Source organism: Cibotium barometz, chromosome 40 (genome assembly GCF_041138505.1).
Source record: "Cibotium barometz isolate CiBa-2024 chromosome 40, ASM4113850v1, whole genome shotgun sequence".
Lineage (NCBI taxonomy): Eukaryota > Viridiplantae > Streptophyta > Polypodiopsida > Cyatheales > Cibotiaceae > Cibotium > Cibotium barometz.
Genome location: NC_141085.1, coordinates 21,351,279 through 21,375,882, shown reverse-complemented (window position 1 = coordinate 21,375,882; position 24,604 = coordinate 21,351,279). Strand labels below are relative to the sequence as shown.

The window sequence follows — 24,604 nt, the reverse complement described above, 5'->3', positions numbered from 1 at the left end:
CATTGCACATCCCATGACACAATCACATGGGCCTTAGGCTCCAACAATAAATTGTGATTTCATGCATCACCGACGTCCGTCAATGTCAAATTAACGGGAGGTGCTCGGTGTGAGCTGTGTACATGGTACTCCTACACTAATTAGGCACCATGGGTTGGTGTCTCTCTATTTCTATCTCTATGTATGTGTATACATATATATATATATATGTATAGGCTCTAAAGTCTATGGCCCCTCCCCCCCCTCTCTCTACCTCATAAACGAGAGAAGTTCATTGTTCCATGCTTTGATCTTTGGAAAGGAAAGCTTCACTCTCAAACAGCTTACACAGAGAGAGAGAGAGAGACAGCATGTCCTCTTCCACATTACTCATCTTCACCATCTCCTGCTTCTCATTTCTTCTCTTTCATGGCAGCCCCGGCTTTGCTGAGACTCACTTCTTCGACTTTACGGTGTGTTATATATTACCCTAATCTTAACCATCGCCTCTTCTCAAATCATTTTGCTAATCTGGGTGTTTAAAGTAGGCCGCCGCCCCTTCATTGCGCCTTGATTAGATGGGCTAATTAGTACTAACTAGTATGTTTGATAAGTCCATGCAGAGAGTGGATAACTAAGGTTGAAAGATTAACATGCAGATACAATATGCAAGCGTTACACGCCTTTGCCACACCAAGAATCTCGTCTCTGTGAACGGCAAGTTCCCAGGCCCGACTAACTACGTGAAAGAAGGCGACCACGTTGTAGTTAACGTGACCAATATGGTGTCCTACAATGCAACTATACATTGGTAAATATTATTACATTACACCAAAACATTCTCTTAAAAAAGCTTATAATTAGTTCGCATTAATGGCAAAAAAATTAATCAATGCATGTGGTTTAAAGCAGGTATAATTCATTGATCTTGTGCAGGCATGGAGTGCGGCAGCTGCTCTCTGCTTGGGCAGATGGACCTGCCTACATCACCCAGTGTCCCATTCAAACCGGCCAATCTTATGTTTACAGATTCCAAGTTGTTGGCCAAAGAGGCACCCTCTTCTGGCACGCACATTACAGTTGGTTGAGAGCTACAGCCTATGGGGCCTTCATTATTCTCCCCCCGGATGACACACCTTACCCCTTCACAACACCCTACCAGGAGCTTCCCCCGCTCCTCCTAGGTGTTATATTAAGCTTCTCTATATATATTTGAAAAGCATCAGGAAATTTTATGTGCATTAATTCCAACAATTGAATACTCTAATTAGTTAAGCCCATGGCATTGAATTGAGTCCTATTCATAAGTGGCATTTTGTTTACTAGCTCATTAGCTTGCAAAAAAGGAGACGAAAGTTTTCCAGTTTCATTATTAGCTTCCCAAAAAGAAGCAAAAGGATTATGTGCATTAATGCTTTATTAAGTTAGGTTAGTGAAATGCATAAATAGCATTTTGCACTATGAGATGCAAATGTTTCCTTGCAACATGAGATTTACCAGGCCTCACTTTAATGAGATGCATAAATAAGGTTTGGCAAAATATTGAAAAGCTTGGGGTCACTTAAGTCCACTGCATTAACGGCATATTGACATGGCAATGGGAGATGCAATGGCTTTTGATTAGGCCTTATTCTAACACTAATTAACTTACAATGAACACTAATATATTTCCTGATTCCGTAGGCGAGTGGTGGAATGCAAATGTGGAGGACATCATCGATCAGGCACTTGCTTCAGGCGGAGCATACAACATCTCTGATGCTATAACTATCAACGGCCAACCTGGAGACTTGTATAGTTGCTCATCAGATGGTAAGCCTAAATCACAATAATTGCTCAAAAGTTCTACTAATCTATCTATAATTATTTTTGTGGGAGACCTTCCGATGGGTGGCACAAAAGGCCGCCCTTGTGTGTGTGTGTGTGTGTTTTAGAGAGAGGCACGTGTGTGAGAGAGAGAGACGTGTGTGTGTATGTTAGTCAGTCTGGCTTCGCTCTTGCTTTGAGGACTCAGGAGAGCGACCGGGTGGCACAGACGTCGTCGAGAGAATCTAACGAAAATCATATATAGTACAATATAAGCGACTCTATATTACAGTTTTATATTATTATATACAACAATGCGTTATACAGACCGGGGACCAATATTCTGAAAAGGTGTGCCTCAGTAAATAGCCTTCTGCTGATTGAGAATCAAAACGATCCTCCTCTGTAAAAGAATTAAACTGGTTGAAAAAAAAACAAGAATAACGTTGATGTTTAAAAAAGTATATTCTTTAAATTTATAGTGGTAAAAAAAATAAGAGGAAGTATGTATGTTTTCTCTTATTACTTTGAGCCTACAAGCTTGATTTTTAAGGTTACCCTTGTCTTTCAAAATTGACAAGTTTGATGAAATATAATGTTTTTTTTAATTTTAGTATAATTTTTAAATAGATTTTTAAAATTTTCTAAGTATTTTACTTCCAAAATGCTAAAAAACGGGCGTTATGTTAGTACTATACTTTTTCAGGTCACCCTTGTCTTTCAAAATTGATTTGATGAAATATAATAATTTTTAAATAATATTTTAAAATTTTGTAAGTATTTTACTTCCAAAATGCTAAAAAACTGGCATGATTTTAGTACTATCCTTGGGGGCCTAGAGGCTGCCCCTATAACCCCTAGTTTTGGAGGTGTAACGGGTACAACCTATAGAAAAGCTTATAGCCTGGCAGCAGTTAAACAGCTGTGATCATGGTGTATGATATGCATGCTATATTTAACCATTTGTTTATATAAAACATTTTCCTCAACAGATCATAAAATTAGGACCCTTAATTTTAAAGTTCTCGAGTTAAAAAAGTTTTAAAAAAGTTGCAGATTTTTGAGCTAATAAAACTAAAATGCGTTAAATTATCCAGATTTGTTTTCGAATTGAGAAAACAAAATTGATGGGTGAGTACAGAAATACTATGTGCTATCATAAATATGGATTGATTGGATGTGTGCCACGCAGGGACTGTTGTATACAATGTGACGCAAGGGCAGACTTACATGCTGAGGATAATAAATGCTGCAGTGAATTTCCAGATGTATTTTTCGGTGGCAAACCATAGTCTAACGGTGGTAGAAACAGATGCAGAGTACACGCAGGAATTAACAAGGGACATTATATTATTGGCTCCAGGGCAGACAACAAATGTGCTAATTACAACAAATAATGCGGCAGGAGACTACTACATTGCAGCTTCGATCTTCTCTCCGCCCAACATAAGCCTGGTTCCTTTCCCTCAGACGCCCACCACTGCCATACTGCGCTATGATGGAGCCTCTTCTTCTTCAAATAGCTTGGCCTTGCCTAGCTTCCCCCTTGCCAATGATACTGCTTTCCAAGCAGACTTCACTCAGAGCTTGAAAGGGCGGAATTTCTCTCAAGGCTATTATTACTATGCTGTGCCCACATCTATAGATGTCAATGTCCTCCATACCGTTGGTTATGCCTTGCAACCTTGCCCTCAAGGACAAACCTGCCAAGGCCCCAACAACACCCTCTTCAGATCTTCCATCAGCAACATCACCTTCGTTACCCCCAACGTCTCCCTGATTCAGGTGAAACATTAATATACTTTCACTTGCATTAAATTTTTTTTGGGTAAATGGGCAATTTTTATTTTAATGAAAGAGCTTTCGGGATTGGCATTGGAATTGGAAAGTTCTTTCAGGATTGGCATTGGAAGTGGCCTATGTCCCAGATGAAATAAGGAGGTGCAATTGATTGCACACTCACATTTAATTTCACACTTGTTAAGGAGGTAAAACTCTAAGCTGTCTTAGATCCCGAGATAGCCCCTTTGTAATACTTGGTGGGGGCCATACCGGCCAACGAATTTTTCATGTACATGCCGTACACACACCTTAACCTGGAAATTTCACCAAGTGTATGAACTGCATGTAGTGAAAACTTGAGTGTAATGGCGGCCTATTAGTGTAAGATTGTGTATTTAGGGTGTGTGTGTTGAATATAGGATCTTGTATCCACAACTTTACACATGGTACAGGGTTGCAACAACCACATCATGTGACCCAACCTGTAGACAACTGCTCGAGTGTACATCTCTATATCTCTTCTCTATATATATTATATAAAGGAAGAGTTTCACAAAACTTCTCTGTGGCAAGAATTTGGAGGTTTTGGAAAAAGAGGAGAAAGTTTGGGTAGAATAAACGACGTGCAAAGCATGGGCTGCCCAATAGGTACAATGAAAAGTAACGAAAAAGAGCACTTTTCGTAGTTACCCTGAAAGTGTATTGTTGCCAACACTTTTGGATGGCTTGGCTAAACAACAAAGTGGAAGGCTCTTATCTAAGCACGAAATTAGCTCGATGGACACAGCCATGTTGCTTTCTTTTGCCTGCCCATAGCAAGGGTGCACATCTTGTCGAGCCAACGTTTTACAAAAGTTGTAACTTGGCCGGCCATCCTTCAGAGAGCTAAATATTCTAAGAAAATGGGACCCCTTTGTCAAGAAGGTATATTTATGTGATATTGGTCCTTCCTAACGTGTCCGTCCATGTGCAATCACTTTTGGGTGCCCAAAGTTTTCCTTTCGATGGGCTCTGGCACTTTCTTCTGTGTGTGATGGGTGAGTGCCCATGACGGGACTGAAGAGTAACACCGTTGTTTAAAAAAAAAAAAATGCAGGCATATTACAACCACATAAGCGGAGTCTACACAACGGATTTTCCTGACGTTCCTCTCTTTCAATACGACTACACTGCAGTAAACCCAGTAGACAAAGCAGCGCTGCCTGGGACTGAGGTGAGGGTGATCCCCTTCAATTCTAACGTGCAGGTGGTGTACCAGAACACGGCCACGCTCTTCTTTGAGTCCCACCCCATACATCTCCATGGCCAGAGCTTCTACATTGTGGGCACTGGCAATGGCACCTTCAACCCCTCCACTGATCCGGCCAACTTCAACCTCATCAACCCCCCCTCCAGAAACACAGTTGCCGTGCCCCCAGGAGGCTGGGCTGCAGTCAGGTTCCAAGCCGTTAATCCAGGTGATTCCCAAATTAAGTGCCTCTAACCTTAATCAAATGACTTTCCTAAGCTCAATACATGGAACAATTCGTTTTTGCATGCTACTCCTATTGTTTGATTTTAGGCATTGATTTGGGTTTCTGTTTGGATAGGCGTGTGGTTCGTGCATTGCCATTTCGACATCCACCAGTCATGGGGCATGAACATGGCGTTCATCACCCTCGATGGCGTAGGAGCTTCACAAACTCTTCCACCACCCCCCAGCGATCTACCTCAGTGTTGAGCACTTCTTGCCTTAATAAGAATGCTATAAGGCTCTTTTATTTATTTTTTCCCAAAATTTATGGAGTTTTATGAGCATTGTTTTAACGATTAAAAGAGATTTCTTTTTTGCCCATCCTAAAAAAATATGTTTATATATACACATACACATATACACACACATATATAGCACCTATCTAGAAATGTTAGCATTTTTTTCTTTTTAATGTTAGCATTTTTTTATATATACACATATACATACACCGTAGGCAGGTTATGTCTTGTTGTTGGCACATTTTTACATAAACTCACAAGTGTAGTGAGAGCGAATTGAATTGAGGCCTCGAATGAGAAATTTGAAAGCCTTGCCCGTTTGCATCACGTTCACTTTTTTTTTTAATGTCTATATTTGTGCCAACTTAATTGAATGAAATTCCTTGAAGTTGTTGATTCAATTTGTGGATAAGTTAACTTTTGTACATTCTTGGATATTACATGTTTAAGCTTTATTGTTAAGAGCTTTTTCTCTACTTTCTCTAGTTTTTGTTTTTGTAGTTGTCTAGTATGGTTGAATGAAATTTCTTTAAGTTGTTGATTCAATTTGTGGATAAGTTAGCTTGTATACATTCTTGGATATTACATGTTTAAGCTTTATTCTTAAGAGTTTTTTCTCCACTCTTGTTTTTGTTGTTGTAGTATGGCACAATTTCACTAATTTGCTAGTACTATGGTGTTTAGGAGTTACAAGCTTTGTAATGTGTTTAATCATAATTTTATGAGATAAAATTATGGATACGGGACACGATGCTCAAATTTTATTCAAATATAAGCATATTGCTTTTCCTTGAGTGGTGAGAAATATCTTTTGCTTGAAATCTGACATTGAGTAGAGAGAAATGTGAATTGAGAAACTAACACCATATGAGTAATGAGAGTATGAGAATATAAGAAAATTGGTGGGAGAAGTGCTAGATTGAGTCATGGTGGGTAGCCAAGTTTGGGTTGACTCAATAAAGGAGTGGCAATAAAAAATTAAGTTTATTGCAAGTTCATTCATTAGTACAAATATCATACACACCACAATCATCACAATTCTTGTGTATGAAGTCTAGAACTTCTTCGTTGCAATGAAAAGAGGGAGGAATGGGTAGGTCTAACAAAACACCGAGGCCTTTCTCAAGCACCATCACATTAGTTGCTATTCACATTACTCCTAAGGAAAAAAATGCGTGCTTGTAAAGAGCAAATTAATTTCTACAACCTTGCTATAAGCCATTTAGCATTGTATGTAATAAAATTCTCAATGAGTATGATCACTCCAAGCTATAATAATCCCTAAATATTTTGATAAAGGGGTAGACGGGGTGGTTAACACTTATGTAAATACATTTGTGTAAATAAATGATGAAGAAAAATACAAAGAGGGTAAAATCTTTGGTGAAATTGATCGTGTAATAGTAAGCTTCATGACCTTGTTTTCCCAAAATTGGGATAAAAGAAGGAAGTAGAAATCATAGTAAAAGAAAGCAAGGAGTTAGAGTTTCACCACCATGATAGGTCTTGTCTATTCCTTTCCTTTTGATTATGGGACCGAAGCTAATAAAAAACCCTTTAACTCAAAGAGTGGTGCCACAAAAGCTTCATGAGCCTATTTCCCCCAAAACCAGCATGAAAGGTAAATGTGGAAGAAAGCAAAAATAAGAGTCTAAGTAGTCAGAGAGTTGAAGTAGTCACATGGAGTACACGCATGAGCACACCTTCATTCCTCAAAACTAGAATGAAAGGTAAGTGTCCAAGAACGTAGGGAGTTGGATTCATCATATGGAGTACACACAGGAGCATACCTTCTATCCTCATAGCCCATGCATGCTTGCATTACTCTTAAGGGCTTTGCATTTCATGCACACATCTTGCTAACATCTTGCTAACATAGGAAAGCACCGTCACTAACAAGCATCATCATTCATAGCTATCTAGGTCCGTCTTTGCATGGGGGACCATGGTGGGCGAAAGCCTGTTGGACCACGGTACAATGACACATTACTTCAATCATCTTCGAGCATGCAAAAACCTCCCAACATCTTCAACACAAAAAATTCCTTGTGGTCTTTTATGAGACCATTTACCTCTCCTTGTTGGTCCATGGTCCCCGACCCATCGGGTCAATCCTCTTTGAACATGCATGAACCTCTAGCAAAAGCCTTGCTAACCCCATGGGAAATCATCTTTGAGCATACGGGAGCCTCCTAATATCTTCAAGAACAACTCGTTGTGGTCTTCTGTGAGACCATTTACCTCTTCTTTAACTACGTTCACCATCACATCAAGAACCTCACCACATGTTGGGCTCTAAGACTCTTTAATATTAAATTGCATAAAAAATGATAAGAGTAGAGACAAAAACACTATTGGGGCTAATTTGTCTCCACACAAGTGAGACCATGCATCCTCTTGGTGTATTTTAATTATATTAACTTGAAATAGTTTGTGGGGCTAAAAAAAGCTTTCCTTTTATAAATATGTCGATTTCGAGCAAAAATAAGTTGCTTTATTGAACATGCAAGTCTAACTACTCAAAATAGGTGTGAATATTTAACCATATAAATGTGTACATCCTTATATAACAAAATCAAATGTCCATAAGGAAGATTTCATATGTCCAAATAAATATATTCATTGTCAATAAACATGAATGCTATCCAAATAAATGGTGTACATTGCACAAATTCAAGTAATAATCTATTCACATTCAAAGTTAAATGTCAAAATTTTCATTGACTAATTCGTCTCTGTTATCTAACCCAAGGATCTATACTTATATCAATTACGCTAATCAATTAATAAATTAATTGATTAAAAATACACTTACATCCTTATAACAAATAAAGGATCTATACTTACATCAACTATACTAATCAATTGATAAATTAATTGATTAAAAATACAAATAACCATATAAATCTCAATAAATCAAGATGATGCAATCCATACTCACGTATGTACGGAATCACCTGTGTATGTGTAAAGTAAGCTACTATCGTTCGGATTTAGAGAAAAACGTCCCAATCTAAACTCATTTAGGAGAATTCATAAATAATGAGAAATGTGAGAATATTAAATTCCATGAATTTACTCCTTATAACATACCCTAGGGGTAAGAAGCAATGGTTCTCAGTTGTCACAAAATTAGAAATAATCACGAGCGAGTATGAATATAATAAGATGCAAGCAAGGATAGATAGGCAATGTCGAGGGCATGATCAAGCAGCCATTAAGTCACTTCAATGGGGTGGCCTTTATACTTAACTAAATATCTGTGATAAATATATCTTCTTTTTGTTGTTGTCTGGTCGTCATGGTCTAAAATAATTTCAAGTTTTATGATCTCAGAATAAAATGGATATGTGGGAAGAGTGCCTCTAAATGGTCTCAATAGATTAATGAGAAAAGACTTATGAATATGCTAATGGGATGGAATATCCAAATGAAAAACATTATTATTAATCTTCCTGAGAATCTTGAATGGGCCATAAAGTTGAGGAGCCAATTTAACTGTTGGGTGTTTCTCTACACTTTTCAGTCTTCTCTTTTCTATGCGAAGCCAAACATAAACACCTTTATAAAAAGTCACTGCTTTACAATGATTATTGTATTGGGTTGCATATTGTGTTTAGGATTCAGTGAGAGCTTCATGTACTTGTTAAAGAATATGGGTATGGTCTCTAGTAAAATCATGCTGTAGGTACAATATGTGAAAGTCGAGAAGCAGGTGTCACTAATTTCTTACCATATATGACTTTAAAGGAGATTTTCTAGTGGAGAGTGTGATGTATTATTATAAGCAAATTGTAAAGCAAACTATAGCAAATGAAGGTGTTGGTCCCAAGTGTTTAGTATAGAAATAGTGTAGGACCTTAACAAGTTTAGAATGTTGTTATTAGTTGCTTTAATCTGGCCATTATTCTCAGGATGAAAAGAAAGGTGAAATCAATTTTTGATCCAAGATTAGCAAATAAAGCAATCCAAAAATTATTACAAAATCTAGAATCTCAATCAAATACAATAAATTTATATAAACCATTATGTGTAAAAACATGCTTAATGAAAAGATGTGTAGCTTGTGAAGTAGACAATGTCTTTTTGCATGTAATAAATATGCTTGCTTACTAAATCTATCAACAATAGTCCAAAGCATATCATTTTGTACAAAAGGAACATGCAAACTTGTAACAAAATCCATAGAAATTTAATTTCTTTCCAAAGGCCATTAGGAATAGTCAATGGCATGAGTAAGCCATGCTCTTTCCCATAATGTAGCTTAACTCTTTGATAAACAAGACATTCAGAAAAAAAGTTGAAAACATTATTCTTTACATAAGGGCAACAAAAATAATCTATTTCTACTTTCAAAGTAGTAAGTATACCTCGATGACCTATGTAAGGAGGATTATGTAATTCTTCTAAAAGCAATTGTTTAAATGGAAGAGTAATGCATAAACACTTTTCAAACAAAAGAAATCCATCCTTGTAGGAATAATTATTAACATGCAAGTAATGATTATAGTACATCACGAAAATCAAGATCATTCTCATATGTATTACGCATAGCATCAAAGAAATACATATCAAGAACGAAAATATTTGCAATGGTAGGACGTTTACTCAATGCATCGGCTACAACATTTTCTTTGCATGGTTGATATTGAATAAGATAATGAAAAATTTAAATGAATGAGGTCCATTTAATGTGATGATCACAAAAATCAAAGGTTGGGTAAGTAGATGCTGTATACTTTATTGATCAGTTTTAATAAAAAACTTAGAACCCATCAAATAATCAAAAGGTTTGAGCTTGTGGCTCTCATATGCAAGATGATGATCATCCTGTATAAGGATTGTACCCACTGGCATCAATCACACGCCGAGGAAGAAGGGTCAAGAAAATCAGGCAATTGATGTACTAGAGAATGTGTTACAATATACTTAAACATTCTTGTTTTCCTTATTCTACTAAATGTAGTAGGTGCATAAGTAAGATCAAAAGACATAACAAGATAAGCTTCTGTAAAAGAGTGGTTAAGAATGCATATGCGCTAAGAAAGCTCAAAGCTAAGAGTTAATTCAAAAATCATAATGAATATACATGCTATAAAATGATCAAATACACAAGACGTGGGCAAATAGAACTTGATATTTAGTTCATAGGCAAGTTTCCTTTTATAGATTTTTTACAAACCAAATACCACCTAGTGGTTTCATCAACCAAGAGGTTTTGCTCAAAACTAGTTCCTAAGGAAGCTTCACCCATAAGCTATCCCTTTCACATGTACAAGGTCCATTTGGCCCCATCCTTCTAGGGATGTGTTTGGTGCATATTTCAATACCCCCCTTTAAACACATAATCATTACAATGGTATTGATGACCTTTGATGAATCACTAGAAACTTATGCTTGACTAACAACCATGCTAGATGATTTCCCTCTTACTATGACTTCTTACCAAGACCATACAAGTTTAGGATGGCAATTTAGGCTTGAGGCTAGTTAGGAGTAGTTGGGCTAGAGGTTCAATTGGCTGACTTACAAAGATTTACAACACTTATGTCGCATTAAGAGTCTGGGGCCAGCCCCAAGACATGATCTAGAAAGGATGGTCACTTTGCATTGTGAGGGCTTCATGATGCCCCTTGTTGTCCTCCTTTGATTCTCCAGTCTCTTCACCTTGATCTCCATACTCTACATGCATAATGTAGGCCTTTTGGGCTTTCTTTTGATAGAATCAATCGCAGGTTTGTGACAAAAGTCACAAATGATTGAAGAGTTGCACGTTGCTTCCCCCTTGTAACCTTTACTGAGCAGTTTCATTGGATGGAGTGTAGGACAAGGTGTCCTCTTTTGCTGTGACCTTCAGCTTTTTCTCTTCCTCCAAAAGAGAAGCTTCAACATCAAAATGCTTTGTAATAGGCATGTTGGTCAAGGTTGTCACAATGTTGTCGAAATCGGGAGGCAATGACTCGAGTAGCATTGCAATGGCGATGTCTTCATCCACCTTTAATGAGATGCTTGCAAGTTGGGTCATAAGACATATAGTTAGGATGAGATGCAAGATGAGTTGTAGAATTCATATCAAGTTTAATAAAATCAATGAGCAAACCAAATTTAGAGCTCTTAGATTAAGCTCCAAATAAAGTATCCAATTGATCCCACGAAGACTTGGAATATTCACACCCATCCACATGGTGAATGTATGTGTCATCCAATTCAATAGTTATGATGGCTTTTGTTTTTTCATCTCTAGTCTCCCATGCCGGAATAGTAGCTTGGTCCCTTGGCTTCTTCTCCTTTCCACTTGTGATGCTCCATAGGCCTTTCTTCATGAGAATGAGCTTGATGTGGGTTTTCCAAGCATGAACGTTTTGCCCTTTGAAGTGGAAGGTAGTATCGTGTGAAGCCATTAGGGTTGAGAGTTTTGAGAAACACACTTGAGAGAAAATATTAAAGAAGATTTTACTCAACCTTGAGTCACCTTGAAGGTTAAAGCTCTTTGATGAAGAAGAGAATTGGGGTAGAAGCCCTTGACAAGCTTGGAAGGCACTTTGGGATGCTTTGTAAGGATTTTTTGGGCCTTGCAAGAGAGGCTAACACAAACATTAGTATTGAGAAAGTGCTTATTAGAGATCGAGAAAGATTTATTAGTCAAAAGATAGAGAAATTAGTGATAATTAATCACTAATTGGAAGATTATGAGGTTGTGGCTATGGTAGTGCAGTATATAGCCCTGATGAAAGGCTTTGTTCTCCTCAATGGAAAGGCTATTGGGTAATCCCACTTAGGGAAAGCTAGAGCACATAAGGGCGCATCCACATGTCAAAGGAATTAGGCGATGGTGTCCTGTAGACGCAGTAATGACTGTACGACCATAAAACATACGTTTTCAGGGAAGAAGACAATGGTGCGACAATGACAAGAAAATTAGGGAAATTGACGGTGCAGCCCAAGTTGCCTTGAGGTGTAGAAGAGGCCCACAAAAGGATTTGAGCTCTAGTGGAGCAAGTGGGGAGCCATCACTCCTCCAACAACTGGGGGTATTGTTAGAATTTTGGAGCTTTGTGGAGAAAAGGTCATGAATGCTATAAATGAAATCACCTACCTAAAAAACATCTTTCCCTCATAACTTGGCTCTGGTACCATGTAAAAGAGTGGTTAAGAATGCATGTGAGCTAGGGACGCTCAAAGCTAAGAGTTGATTCAAAAATCATAATAAATATAAATGCTAGAAATTGATCAAATACACAAGTTGTGGGCAAATAGAACTTGATATTTAGTTCATAGACAAGTGCCCTTTTATAGATTTTTATACAAACCAAATACCACCTAGTGGTTTCATCAACCAAGAGGTTTTACAAAACTAGGTGCTAAGGAAGCTTCACCCACATGCTAAAGGATTGATCCCTTTCACATGTACAAGGTGCATTTGGCCCCATCCTTCTAGGATGTGCTTGGTGCATATTTCAAATGTGTTTAGTAAGATTGACTTGAAACCTAGATATCATCAAGTTCGTATGCATATTTTTGATGTTTATGAGACTACATTCCACACTCAAACCAGTTACTATGAAATCATCAACACAAGGAATATGATACTTGTTTTTAACATTTACCTTTTTCAATGCTCTATAGTCGATGCACATGTGATTTAGACTAGAAGTGTTGGGGCTCCAAAAGGTGAGCTACTAGGTCGAATGAGGCTACCATCTAAAAGTTCTTGTATTTACTATTGGATTTTCTTTTGTTGTATCTGGTTTTGTCTATATACCAGCAGTAAAAGGAGAATCTCAATGGTATGATCTTTTGGGCATAAAGTAGGTAGACTTAGGGGTGGGTAATCTGCTAAAGAATCTTTGAATTGATCTAGAAAAGCTTGCTGACTGAGATAATTTATGCTCGATTGCTTTAATTTCATTCACGTTAACCATGTAAGATTTTTCACGTTTCCTTAGTGCATGTTTTTCTTGAGTTTGTGATAATAATAGATAGAGTTCATGCGTAACATCACTATGAAGAGTTAAATTTTCATTCTGATGTATGATCCACAACATTGTGTGTGTATCATCGTCAATTCAAGGATCAAACTAATGTGACGAAAAGGCATGCCTAAGATGATATCACTAGTGTGCAAAGGTGTAATCAAGAAATTTCTTTTCTCTTTATAAGGACCAATGGCAATTTCTAACTATCTAATTTCCTTAGTGCCATTATAACATGTATCATAGTCAATTCAGGGTTTAAACTGTTGAGACGAAAAGGCATGCCTAAGATGATATCACACTAAGGTGCAAATGCGCAATCAAGAAATTTCTTTTCTCTTTATAAGGACCAATGGCAATTTCTAACTGTCTGATTTCCATAGTACCATTATAACGCATACCTTGAAATGCAGACTTGACCTTATAGAGAGAGGGATGCATCTCTAATTAAAATTTCTTAATAGCACGTTCACAAATAAAATCGTGGGTTCTTTCATCATCATGCAACACTACAATATCGTGACTATTACTTTTACCCTTCATTTTTTTCAATGAATAAGCTAAAATAGGGTTACCTACTATATTGTTTTGGCCAGGGTTACCATCGTTGTGTAGCATATCTTCAAACCAATGTGGAGCATAATCACCATCTTCGTTAGGCACCTCCTCAACATTGTAAAGCTAAGCACTTGTGCTAAGAAATTGATTATTTAGAGGTCTTCAACCATCCAGCAGCAAAGTGACCTAGTTGATTACCCAAGGTGAGGCTTTTTGGTAGTATTAGTGTTGTGACTAATAGGCTTGGGTTGAATTACATTACTTTGATCATTAACATCCTTTACATTTTGAATAGGAGTAGTGCATACATTACTTGGTGTTACCTAAGGCTTTCTATTTGTATTAAAACCATTAAAAGAACATGATCCAATAGGAGCATTGTAGCGTGACAAGGAAAAGATTATCGATTATGGCATTGAGGTGTCAGGTAGGCTTGTTTGAACCGCTTTTGCATTCTGCATCATGTGCTAAGGCAATAGCATCGTCTAGTAAAGTAGGCTTGAACATGTTTACCTCCGCTTCTTGAATAGTTTCTTCAAGACTAGATTTATAACGATGTTGCACATTTTCTAGCATGCAAAGTTGAAGTAGTTTGCCAAAACTTCTCGGTGTATTGAGGAATAGTCTCATAGTTAGACATAAACAAAGTGTCCCATGCGCCCCGAGCTTTGGAGGGCAAACTGTGGTAGTAAAAAGCTAACCTTTACCTTACATTGGAATTCCTTCCAAGTAGTAGATCTATCATGGCTATTGTAGAGAACATTCCACCATAGTGATGCATGATCAGCCATATGGTTGGTAGCACAGTTAATTCTTATCTCATTCTGAAAAAGTCTCTTTAGAGAAGTAATCATCTAAATGACTTAACCATGAAAGCACAAAATGAGCATCCTTTTTGCCATTGAATTTGATAAAAGAAAAAGTACAATTGCTAATCTTACTATCCTTTTTAGTTGCTTGAGCATCGAAAGTAGCATTCATGATCTTGGCAATGCGTGTATCTTCAAAAGTAGGAGTAAGAATTTCATTCCTAACAAGGCATTTTTATTGCTGATCTTGAAGTAATTATTCGATAAGCTAAATTCGATCTTCAAAGGTTGGTTGTGGAAGTGAAGAATTGGAGAATCCACCAACTTGAATATTAATAACTTCATTGTTGGTGTCGTTCGTTGGCACCTTGATTAAAAGCAAGGTCTGAATTCATTGGGTTGAGTTGAAGAATTGTGACAAACTACTTTGAAAACCTTAAGAAAAATTCAAGTAATATTTTGGGATTTTGGGGGTAATTTTTAAGCCTTTTGGCATGAAAATGGCCAAAAAGTGCTATTTTGGGCTCAAAAAATTAATGAAAACTATCCAAAAAAGTTAAAAATACTATGAGTGATTTGAAACCCTTGGAGAGCTACCAAAAAGTTTTCATCATTCAAATCTTGCACCAAACTCCATGTAAAAGGCTTTTATGGTATTTTAAAGCCTTTTTTTGAGCTTCAAAGCTTCAAAGCTTGTTTTTTTAAAGCCTGAAAACCATGGTTTGAAGCAAAATCAAAATTTGTGGTTGAGGGAAGCTTATTTGCAGCCCCACTGTGAGCCCTTTATTAGGAGAAGAAGATGAAAACCAAGGTTTGGGGGGCCATGCAAGAATGGTTTAACAATCTCCAAGCCTAGCCAAGCACATCTATGAAGGTTGATTTTGAAGACGATAACCATGAAGAAAATGGTTTTGGGATTTTGAGAGGATTTATGAAAACAAAACTGGTTTTCCACCTCATTTTTTCCTTTGATCATTACCTAATATACTTAAAAACCATGTAATTCTTTGACCTTTGAAAGCAACCTTCAATTAAATAAACTTACCTTAACATTTCTTCAATTTCTTTCATGTACCTTGAATTGTTTCAAGCTTGTGCAAGTACTTTGTGTCCATTAAGGCTTTGATATCAATGTTGGGAGTCTAAGACCCTTCAATATTAAATTGCATCAAAAATGTTAAGAGTATAGATAAAAACATGATATTGGGTCCAATTTCCCCCACATAAGATGGAGCCCACGCTTCCTCTTGGTGTATTTTAATCATATTAACTTGAAATAGCTTGTTGTGGGGTTCAAAATAGCTTTCCTTTTACAAATATGTTGATTTTAACTAAAAATAATTTGCTTTATTAAACTTGCAAGCCTAACTACTCAAAATAGGTGCTTTAACCATATAAATGTGTATAATCTCTGTAATAAAATCAAATGCATAACGAAGCTTTCGTATGTCCAAATAAATATATCCATTGCGAATAAATATGAACGTCGCCCAAATAGAATAAATGACGTGTTGCTTAAAATCAAGTAATAATCTACCGACACATCCAAAGTAAATCTTCTTAATCACTAGCTCGCCTCCGTTATCCAACCTAAGGATCTACACTTACATCAACTATGCCAATGAATTAATAATTAATTTAATATAAAATATAAATAACCATACAAAACTTAATAAATCAAGGTGATGCAACCCATACTCTCATGCATGTACGGAATCACCCGCATCATACGAGTAAAGTAAGCTACTCTCTCACGGATTTAGAAAGGCATCCCAATCTAAACCCATCTAGGAGGATTTATAAATAATGAGAAATGTAAGAATATTAAATTCTATGAATTTACTTATCATAACACTACCAAAGAGCAATAAGCAATAAATAAAGCACCCAGTCTCTTGTCTCACCATGACATCTAGGATAAACCTTACTATGCTAAACCATTTAGGACCACTATCGGTCATTGCCAATCATATGCATGTAACCTTGGTTCATGAATCTAAAAGCATAGCCATGGGCCCTTGTTCCTTGTGTACGAGCCCAACAAACTCAGAGATGAGGCCTCGCACACCAAAGCATATTTTTGTCCACATTACATCACATATAGCCTCGACATGCTTCTTGACTCTAAAAGGGCCAATTAAACCCTATCTCTAATAGGCTGTAAATGACGTGGACTTTGTTGAGATGTGAAGCTCAACATGAGCTGACACTCACGAGGTGCCTGTATGATTGTTCGACATTTATATCGCTGGCGGGTTTGGTAGCTGGCACGGACATATCTTTGCCAGAGATTCTATAGCTGGTGGACTACACCGACTAGTCCACATCTACCCACTCCTCTTAGCGTGTTCACATTATGGACCACTTGTATGTATATTATGTGTGTTAGTCACTTTATCTTCTTTGTAGACCTCTTTTGTTTTGAAGAAGAAGAAGAAGAATTTTCAGCCTCTCACCTTGTGTGCCCTCTTCTAGGGTTTGTGTGTGTGTGTGTATGTGCTTGCAAGAGCTCAAGCTCTCTTCTCCCCTGCATCTTTTCATGGTATCAGAGCCTGGTTCCTGCTAAGGGCTGAGCGGCAAGTAAGAGAAGCACATGAATCGATACGAGGGTAAGAGCTTCATCTACTCTTCCCCCGTTGTGTTGGCTACTACACCCTTGTGTCGAGAGCTCTTCGGGAGAGGCACTGGGAAATGAACTCTGATTGAGGAGATTTCTTCGCAAGAGAAAAGCTACAGGGCAACTATAACGTCCTATTGAACAAAAAATTTTGGGCTGAAAACGTGTTTCGGGTGTGTTTGGACCTCTGTTTTTCAGTTCACAGGCGTTCACAGTACTGTGTGGGTAAGTTATAATTCTCTGCAGAACTCTGTTTTTGGAACTGTAGGAATAATGATTGGTTGTGCAGACACTGCGTGTGCTGCAAAGAGGTCTCAAAGTTGCCATTGGGTGTATGTATGCAAAGTAAGGTCATTGGTTGTGACAATTTGGGTGTAGTATAGTACCGTGTTGCAGAGAATACAGTAGTTTGTGCAGGTCAAGCAAGAGTGCTGTTGCTGGTAAATTTGTGTTGCAGAAAAGATGTCAAATGATGGAATAAACTAGATTGTTGCAGAGAATCTTGACAAGAACAATTTCCATGCTTGGAGGTTTAGATTGACAAATTTCCTGATGGGAAAAGATTACAGCAGGGACTACATTGAAGGTGAACATGAGGAGGCACCGGAGATATCGGAGATTAATCCAACTACTGCAGATATAAAAGAGGTCAAGGATTGGAATCAAGGAGTAAGGAAAGTCATGTATTGGCTTTCTATCAGCATACACAGGACACTATGATTGGGCATATACAGGATGCCAAGTCACCTAAGGAGGCATGGGACACCTTGGTGAAGCTATATGAAACCAACACCAAGACACAAAAAATTCAGTTAAAGAATGAGCTTCATACTGTGGAAAAGAAGAATATGTCTGTGAATGATTATGCTTTGAATATCAAGGGCATTGTGGAATCCCTTGCATAAATTGTTCTTTCTGTTGATGATGATGATAAAGTGGAAGTGTGTCTGCGTGGTCTCGGGCCACAATACAAGGCGTTCAAGATGTTTATTCAGACTCACAAGAGAACATTCCTAACTTCACAGATTTGGTGTCAATGCTGATCATTGAAGAGAAGAACTTGGGTGAAGATCAACAGTCTTCACAAAACAGAAACAGTTCAGAGAAACAGGCCTTCTACACAAGTGCAGGTAGAGGATGAGGTAGAGGTCGTGGATGTGGCCAAACAGGTAATCAAAATTATGGTCAGCAGCAGCAACAGTCCCAAGATTCACAACAACAACATACAGGTGGAAGAGGCCAGTTTAGAGGCAGGGGGAGTCAACGAGGTCGTGGTAATTGGCGAAGGCAGCATAATGATACACGAGGTTTTTTTTTACTGTGGTAAGCCTGGGCATGTGCAGGCAGATTGCTATAAGAAGCAAAGCGACATGCGAAATGGAAAAGTGCAGCAAAACAACTATGCATCCTCTAGCAGAAATAATGAGGATAAGTTATGCAACATGTGGTTAATGTTGTGTCTGGAAATGATGTAGCAGCATGTAAGGATGATGTATGGTATGTTGATTCAAGTGCTTTGAACCACATGACAAGTCATGGTGAGTGGTTCAAGGAAATGAAGAGTCTTGAAAGACCAGGTTTTGTTGAAAAAGGGGATGACACTGCTCATCCGATTGCTCATGTTGGAGATGTGCCATTGTCTATGCAAGATGGTAAAGTGAAGTACCTTGCAGATGTACTTCATGTTCCAAACATTACAAAGAATCTGGTTTCTGTTGGCTAGATGATTGAGCAAGGTTTGTAGGTTCGGTTTAACCCTTATGGTTGTTATGTAGAAGACTTTAAAGATAAGTGCAGGTTGGCTGCAAAAGGCAACAGAGTGGGCAGAATGTTTACATTGAATGTAAATATGCCTGAAGTGAGTGCTGCAATATTTACAAATGGTTCAGGAGTTGTTGCAGATACAGACATTTGGCATAAGAGAATTGGGCATGTCAATGTGCAAAGAATGAAGTCTATGCAGACTAAACAAATTGTGACAGGGTTGCCTAAGTTTAAAGTTGAATGTATGTAGAAAGTTTGTGAAGCATGTCAATTTAGAAAGCAAACAAAACATGTATTTCTACATGATAGAAATGTGAGTAGGAATGTACTACATGTTGTGCATTCAGATGTATGGGGTCCTGCTGCGAAGACTATGTCTACGGGTGGCTGCAGGTACTACGTAACATTCATTGATGACCACACGAGGAAAGTGTGGGTGTACATGAAGGAGAAGAGTGAAGTGTTCACTCATTTTCAGAATTTCAGAGTTATGGCTGAAAAATAGACAGGAAAGCATGTGAAGTGCCTAAAGGTCAATGGAGGGGGAGAATACTTCTCTAATGAGTTCTCTGAATTCTTGCAAAAGAATGGAATTTAGAGACAATTTACGAGTAGATACACTCCGCAACAAAATGGAGTTGCTGAGCGGAAAAACAGGCACATTGCAACAAAGATAGCACGAGCATTGATTGGCTGAGAAGAATATGCCACATAGCTATTGGGCTGAGGCTGTGTCTACAACAATTTATATCATGAACATGACTCCTACTGCAACCATACATGATGTAACGCCAGAGGAGAAATTTACTGGCAAAGAAACCTGATTTGTCTTACTTGAAAGTTTTTGGATGTATTGCATATGTGCATGTGCCAGATGAGTTACGTACCAAGCTGGATCCAAAAGCAGAAAATGTGTGTTTATTGGGTATTACCTTGAGAAAAAGGGATATAGATGTTATAATCCTACTACATGTGAATTGAGGGGGGTAAGCAGGGATGTTGTATTTGATGAGATGAGTAGATGGTATGCTGCTGAAAAAGATGCTGTTGGGGCTGATGTAAGTGGAAATGTGGTTGCACAGAATGCAAGTCAGCAATCACAGTCATTGAGTGGACCATGAGAGTCCTCATTGAGTGGTTCTGTTGATCTAGACCATGGAGTGGTAGGCTGCGTCATAATACCAGTCCTGAAAATGTAGTTGGTACATAACATAAAGGTAAAGAGAAAGTGTTGAGCCCCTTGGTATGCATGACATTTCTGTAGGGCATTCTCTTGTTGATGGAGATTCTAGTGGCTCAGAGATGAGCCTTGATGAGGAGCTTGGGTTTCCAACAATGAGGACACTTGATGTGAAGAAGGCTATGGAAACCATGAATGCAAAGTTACGAAGATCTGGAAGAGTCAAAAATCTTGTGCAGAGGTTGACTTATGATGGTTATGTGGCACATCACTATGCATATATGGAAAAAGTTGTGCAGGTTGTAGAATCCACATGCTTTAATGAGGCTATTGGAAATGTGTGTTGGGAGAAAGCTATGGATGAGGAGATGGATGCATTGTATGGAAATGAGACTTGGGATTTGGTTTCATTGCCTAAAGGCAAGAAAGCTATTGGCTGTAAGTGGGTGTATAAGGTGAAACATAACAGTGATGGTAGCATAATTAGGTACAAGGCTAGATTGGTAGCCAAAGGATATGCACAGACACATGGGATTGATTATGAGGAGACATTTGTCCCAGTTGTAAAGATGGCAACTGTGAGAGTTGTGATTGCGGTGGCTACAGAGCTAAAGGCTGGTTTTTACATTAGATGTCAAAAATGCATTCTTGCATGGTGACTTGCAAGACGAGGTGTATATAGATCAGCCACCAGGTTTTAAGGATATAGGCCACCTAGTGTATGTGTGTAAGCTTCGTAAGGCCTTGTATGGGCTGAAGCAAGCTCCACAAGCATGGCATGACGAGATTGCTGAGTATCTTGTCACTATTGGTTTTCATATGGCAGATGTAGATCACTCTTTATATGTGCGCAAGAGTGTGATATCACCTACTTTTTGGGAATTGAGGTCATTCGCACACCTGAGGGTATTTGGCTCTCACAGAGACAGTATGCATTGGACATGTTGTCCAAGTATGGGATGGCTAATTGTAAGCCAATCTCGGTGCCATTAGATCAAAATGGCAAGTGCGGATGCAGGTTATGTGTTGGAGGATCCCACTATATACATGAAGATTATTGGGAGTTTGATCTATGTCACGATCAGCAGGCCAGATTTGAGCTACATTGTTGGCTTAGAGAGCCAGTTTATACAGGTTCTGCGTAAACCACATCTTGAGCTACACTGTTGGCTTAGAGAGCCAGTTTATACAGGTTCCGCGTAAACCACATCTTGACAGTGTGCGACACACACTTTGGTATTTGAGGGCCACTGTTGATTATGCACTGTTTTATGCAGTAGGTGTACCAATGGAGCTATATGGCTACATAGATGCAGATTGGGCAGGTAGCATCTCAGATAGGAGATCTACCAGTGGATTTAAGTTTTCATTGGGGAGTGCTGCTGTGACATGGAGCAGTAAGAAGTAGCCCACAGTTGCCTTATCGAGTACAGAGGCAGAGTACAGAGGAGCTGCGGTGGCAGCATGTGAGGTAGCTTGGTTACGCAAGCTACTTGCTGATTTGGGGTTGTATGTGGAGCGAAAGGTTGTCATATGGGGTTGTATGTGGAGCAAAAGGTTGTCATATATTGTGATAATCTTAGCAATATATAGTTGGCCAAGAACCCAGTTTTTCATGCGTGGACGAAACACATTGAAGTACATTACCACTTCATCAGAGGGAGAGAGTCTTGGTGGCAGGCGACATCGACTTGGCCTATATCAGCACACTGGATCAGGTTGCTGATATCTTCACGAAGGCCTTGGGAGCTGAGAAGCTCCACAGACTTCGAGATATGCTTGGAGTTCATGAGCTGAAGTTGAGCTTGAGGGGGAGTGTTGAGATGTCAAGCTCAACATGAGCTGACACTCATGAGGTGCCTGTACGACTATTCGACATTTATATCAATGGCGGGTTTGGTAGCTGGCACTGACATATCTTCACCAGAGATTCTACAGCTGGACTACACCGACTAGTCCACATCTACCCAATCCTCTTAGCGTGTTCACATTATGGACCGCTTGTATATACTTTATTATGTGTGTTAGTCACTTTATCTTCTTTGTAGACCTCTTTTATTGTGAAGAAGAACAAGAAGAATTTTCAGCCTCTCACCTTGTGTTCTCTCTTCTAGGGTTTGTGTGAGTGTGTATGTGCTTGCAAGAGCTCAAGCTCTCTCCTCCCTTGCATCTTTTCAGACTCGTCTTTATATAGACCATCTACACCTCTCTGGAACTAACAACATGTGCACCACCACTTGAGCTTGGTGACATGAGGATGCAATCATCACCATTAAGAAGGAGGGTATGCTAACCACTTTGTAGATTAACATGGTTTCCCCCCGTCCAACCTACCATAAGGTGCAATTCTTGTAAGACGGTATTAGAATTGTTTATTGGAAGATACCCTAGGTAATAAAGGTTTATGGTTTAGAATTTAACATTGTGTTCTTGACTAGTTAATCCTGGGTTAGAAAGCAAAGTAGTTAGAGTAGATACATTAAAAAGAACCCCAGTTTTTTCTAGAAAAAAAAAGAGCCCTAGTTCTTGGAGTATCCTTCACAACAATATTTCCTCACATAAACAAGCGGTGAGGGTGTTATATTCAACCTCACAAGATGATAAATGCACTTTGGTTTGCTGCTTTGATATCCATGAAATGGAAACTTTGTCCAGAAACAAGCTTAATACTTAAGTAAGATTCATATCCATCACATCATGCACATAATCACCATCACAAAATCCATGAAGTTTAATTGAATTGCTAGCTTAATTGCTTCCACAAATCACCATTTGGATAGTTCTTGACTTAAATAACCATCACAAAATCCATGAAACTTTGCTAGCATAATTAGTTCCATTGTTTACCATCTAGATGCTAGGCTTGACCTTATAGATTCATTTGCAACAAGATTCTTAATTTATTTGATGTTAAGGAACCAAATATATCATTCATGGGATCTTGCCAAACCTTTTCTGAAAAAGCATCCTCTCCATGTACAGGTCCTTTAAATGATAAAAAATCCTCTTAGTGTAAGTGTATAGGTTCTTAAAATGATAAAATAAGAATTATAAATCATGATTTAAATGTTCAATTTGGTGAAATGAAGTAAAATATATATTTTGATAAGTTAATCTTTTGATGAGCCTTTCTCTCTATTTTAGAATTTCTTGGTTCAATCATGCTATTTATGTGGAGGTGAAATGAACTTGAGAAATTCCACTCATTCATTGTATCCTTAATATATGTATCGATGCAAGTTCCTTTGATTGTTGTCCTCATCATTAAAGATACCATCTTGTGACATTAATAATGTCTACAACCTTTAAGCTTTACTATGCTTAGTGTATCAAACCATCATATATTTTCTAGACTTGGCATCCAATTTCTCCTCTCTTCATCATTACATATTACATATCAATGCTAACCAAATATTCTATAGTTAGTTACCTTTAGTTTTTGGCTTGGGAAAGCTTCATGACGTGTAATTTCTTTCGCAACTCTATTAGCATTCCAGGCATAAGATAACATGTAGTATTTATTGCCTCTATAAAGTGAAAGCAAACCCTTTACTTCCTTTCACATAGCATTGCTCTTGCATTAGTATTTAAGTTTTCTCATTGCTTGTTGAATGTGAACCCTTGTAGTTGGAACTCATATTTTTAAACACGGATTTTGTTGTATGAAAGATTAGAGCAAAAATTTGAAGCATTTCATTTTTAAGGTTCATGGTACATACTTCTCATTGTAATGCTTTCTTGTAGGGCCAAATACAACCCCCTAAGCATATGCAACCAAGGCATTGACACTGATTTTTAATAAATAGAAAAACATAATGTTTGGAAGGAGGTGCCATAGCAATATGATATGCTAGAAAGTAATTCTCTACCCCTATGTTTGTAAGGCCCCTCTTATGAGAATATGTTAAGAAGCTTCTAAAACTCTTGTTTGTGTTGTTTGAGCATTGTGTCTTACATGTTCTTGTGATTATGAGAGTAATTCTCCACCCTCATGTTTGTAAGGCTGACTACCCTTTGTAGTTTGGTCGTTTGTGACTACACTTTGTATTTTCTTGTTCTAAGATTATGAGAGTAATTCTCATAATCTTACATGTTCTTGTGATTATGAGAGTAATTCTCCACCCCCATGTTTGTAAGGCTGACTACCCTTTGTAGTTTGGTCGTTTGTGACTACACTTTGTATTTTCTTGTTCTAAGATTGTGTTGTTTCCTTAAATGAAGGAATTTTTATTTTGCAAATTATGTAATGAGGATGGTCAGGCGCATAAACACAAATGACATGCCTTTAATGAGTTCGTAAATGGCCTCAAGGATTGTGCGCCATCAAATGTTAAGTGAGTTCTTTAAATGGCCTCAAAAATTGTGTGGCATCAAATGTTTATGA

At 38.0% G+C, this 24,604-nt stretch overlaps 1 protein-coding gene across 1 annotated transcript; it reads left to right on the top strand.

Annotated features, from left to right (window-relative positions):
• The first annotated feature begins 242 nt into the window (after positions 1–242).
• Positions 243–5,344, top strand: LOC147615307 (laccase-4-like). Its single transcript, XM_086779383.1, has 7 exons — positions 243–452; positions 639–790; positions 916–1,163; positions 1,663–1,791; positions 2,978–3,570; positions 4,664–5,024; positions 5,157–5,344. The coding sequence occupies exons 1-7, from the start codon at positions 351–353 to the stop codon at positions 5,285–5,287; spliced, it is 1,716 nt and encodes a 571-aa protein (XP_086635509.1). The 5' UTR covers positions 243–350; the 3' UTR covers positions 5,288–5,344.
• The last annotated feature ends 19,260 nt before the right edge of the window (positions 5,345–24,604 follow it).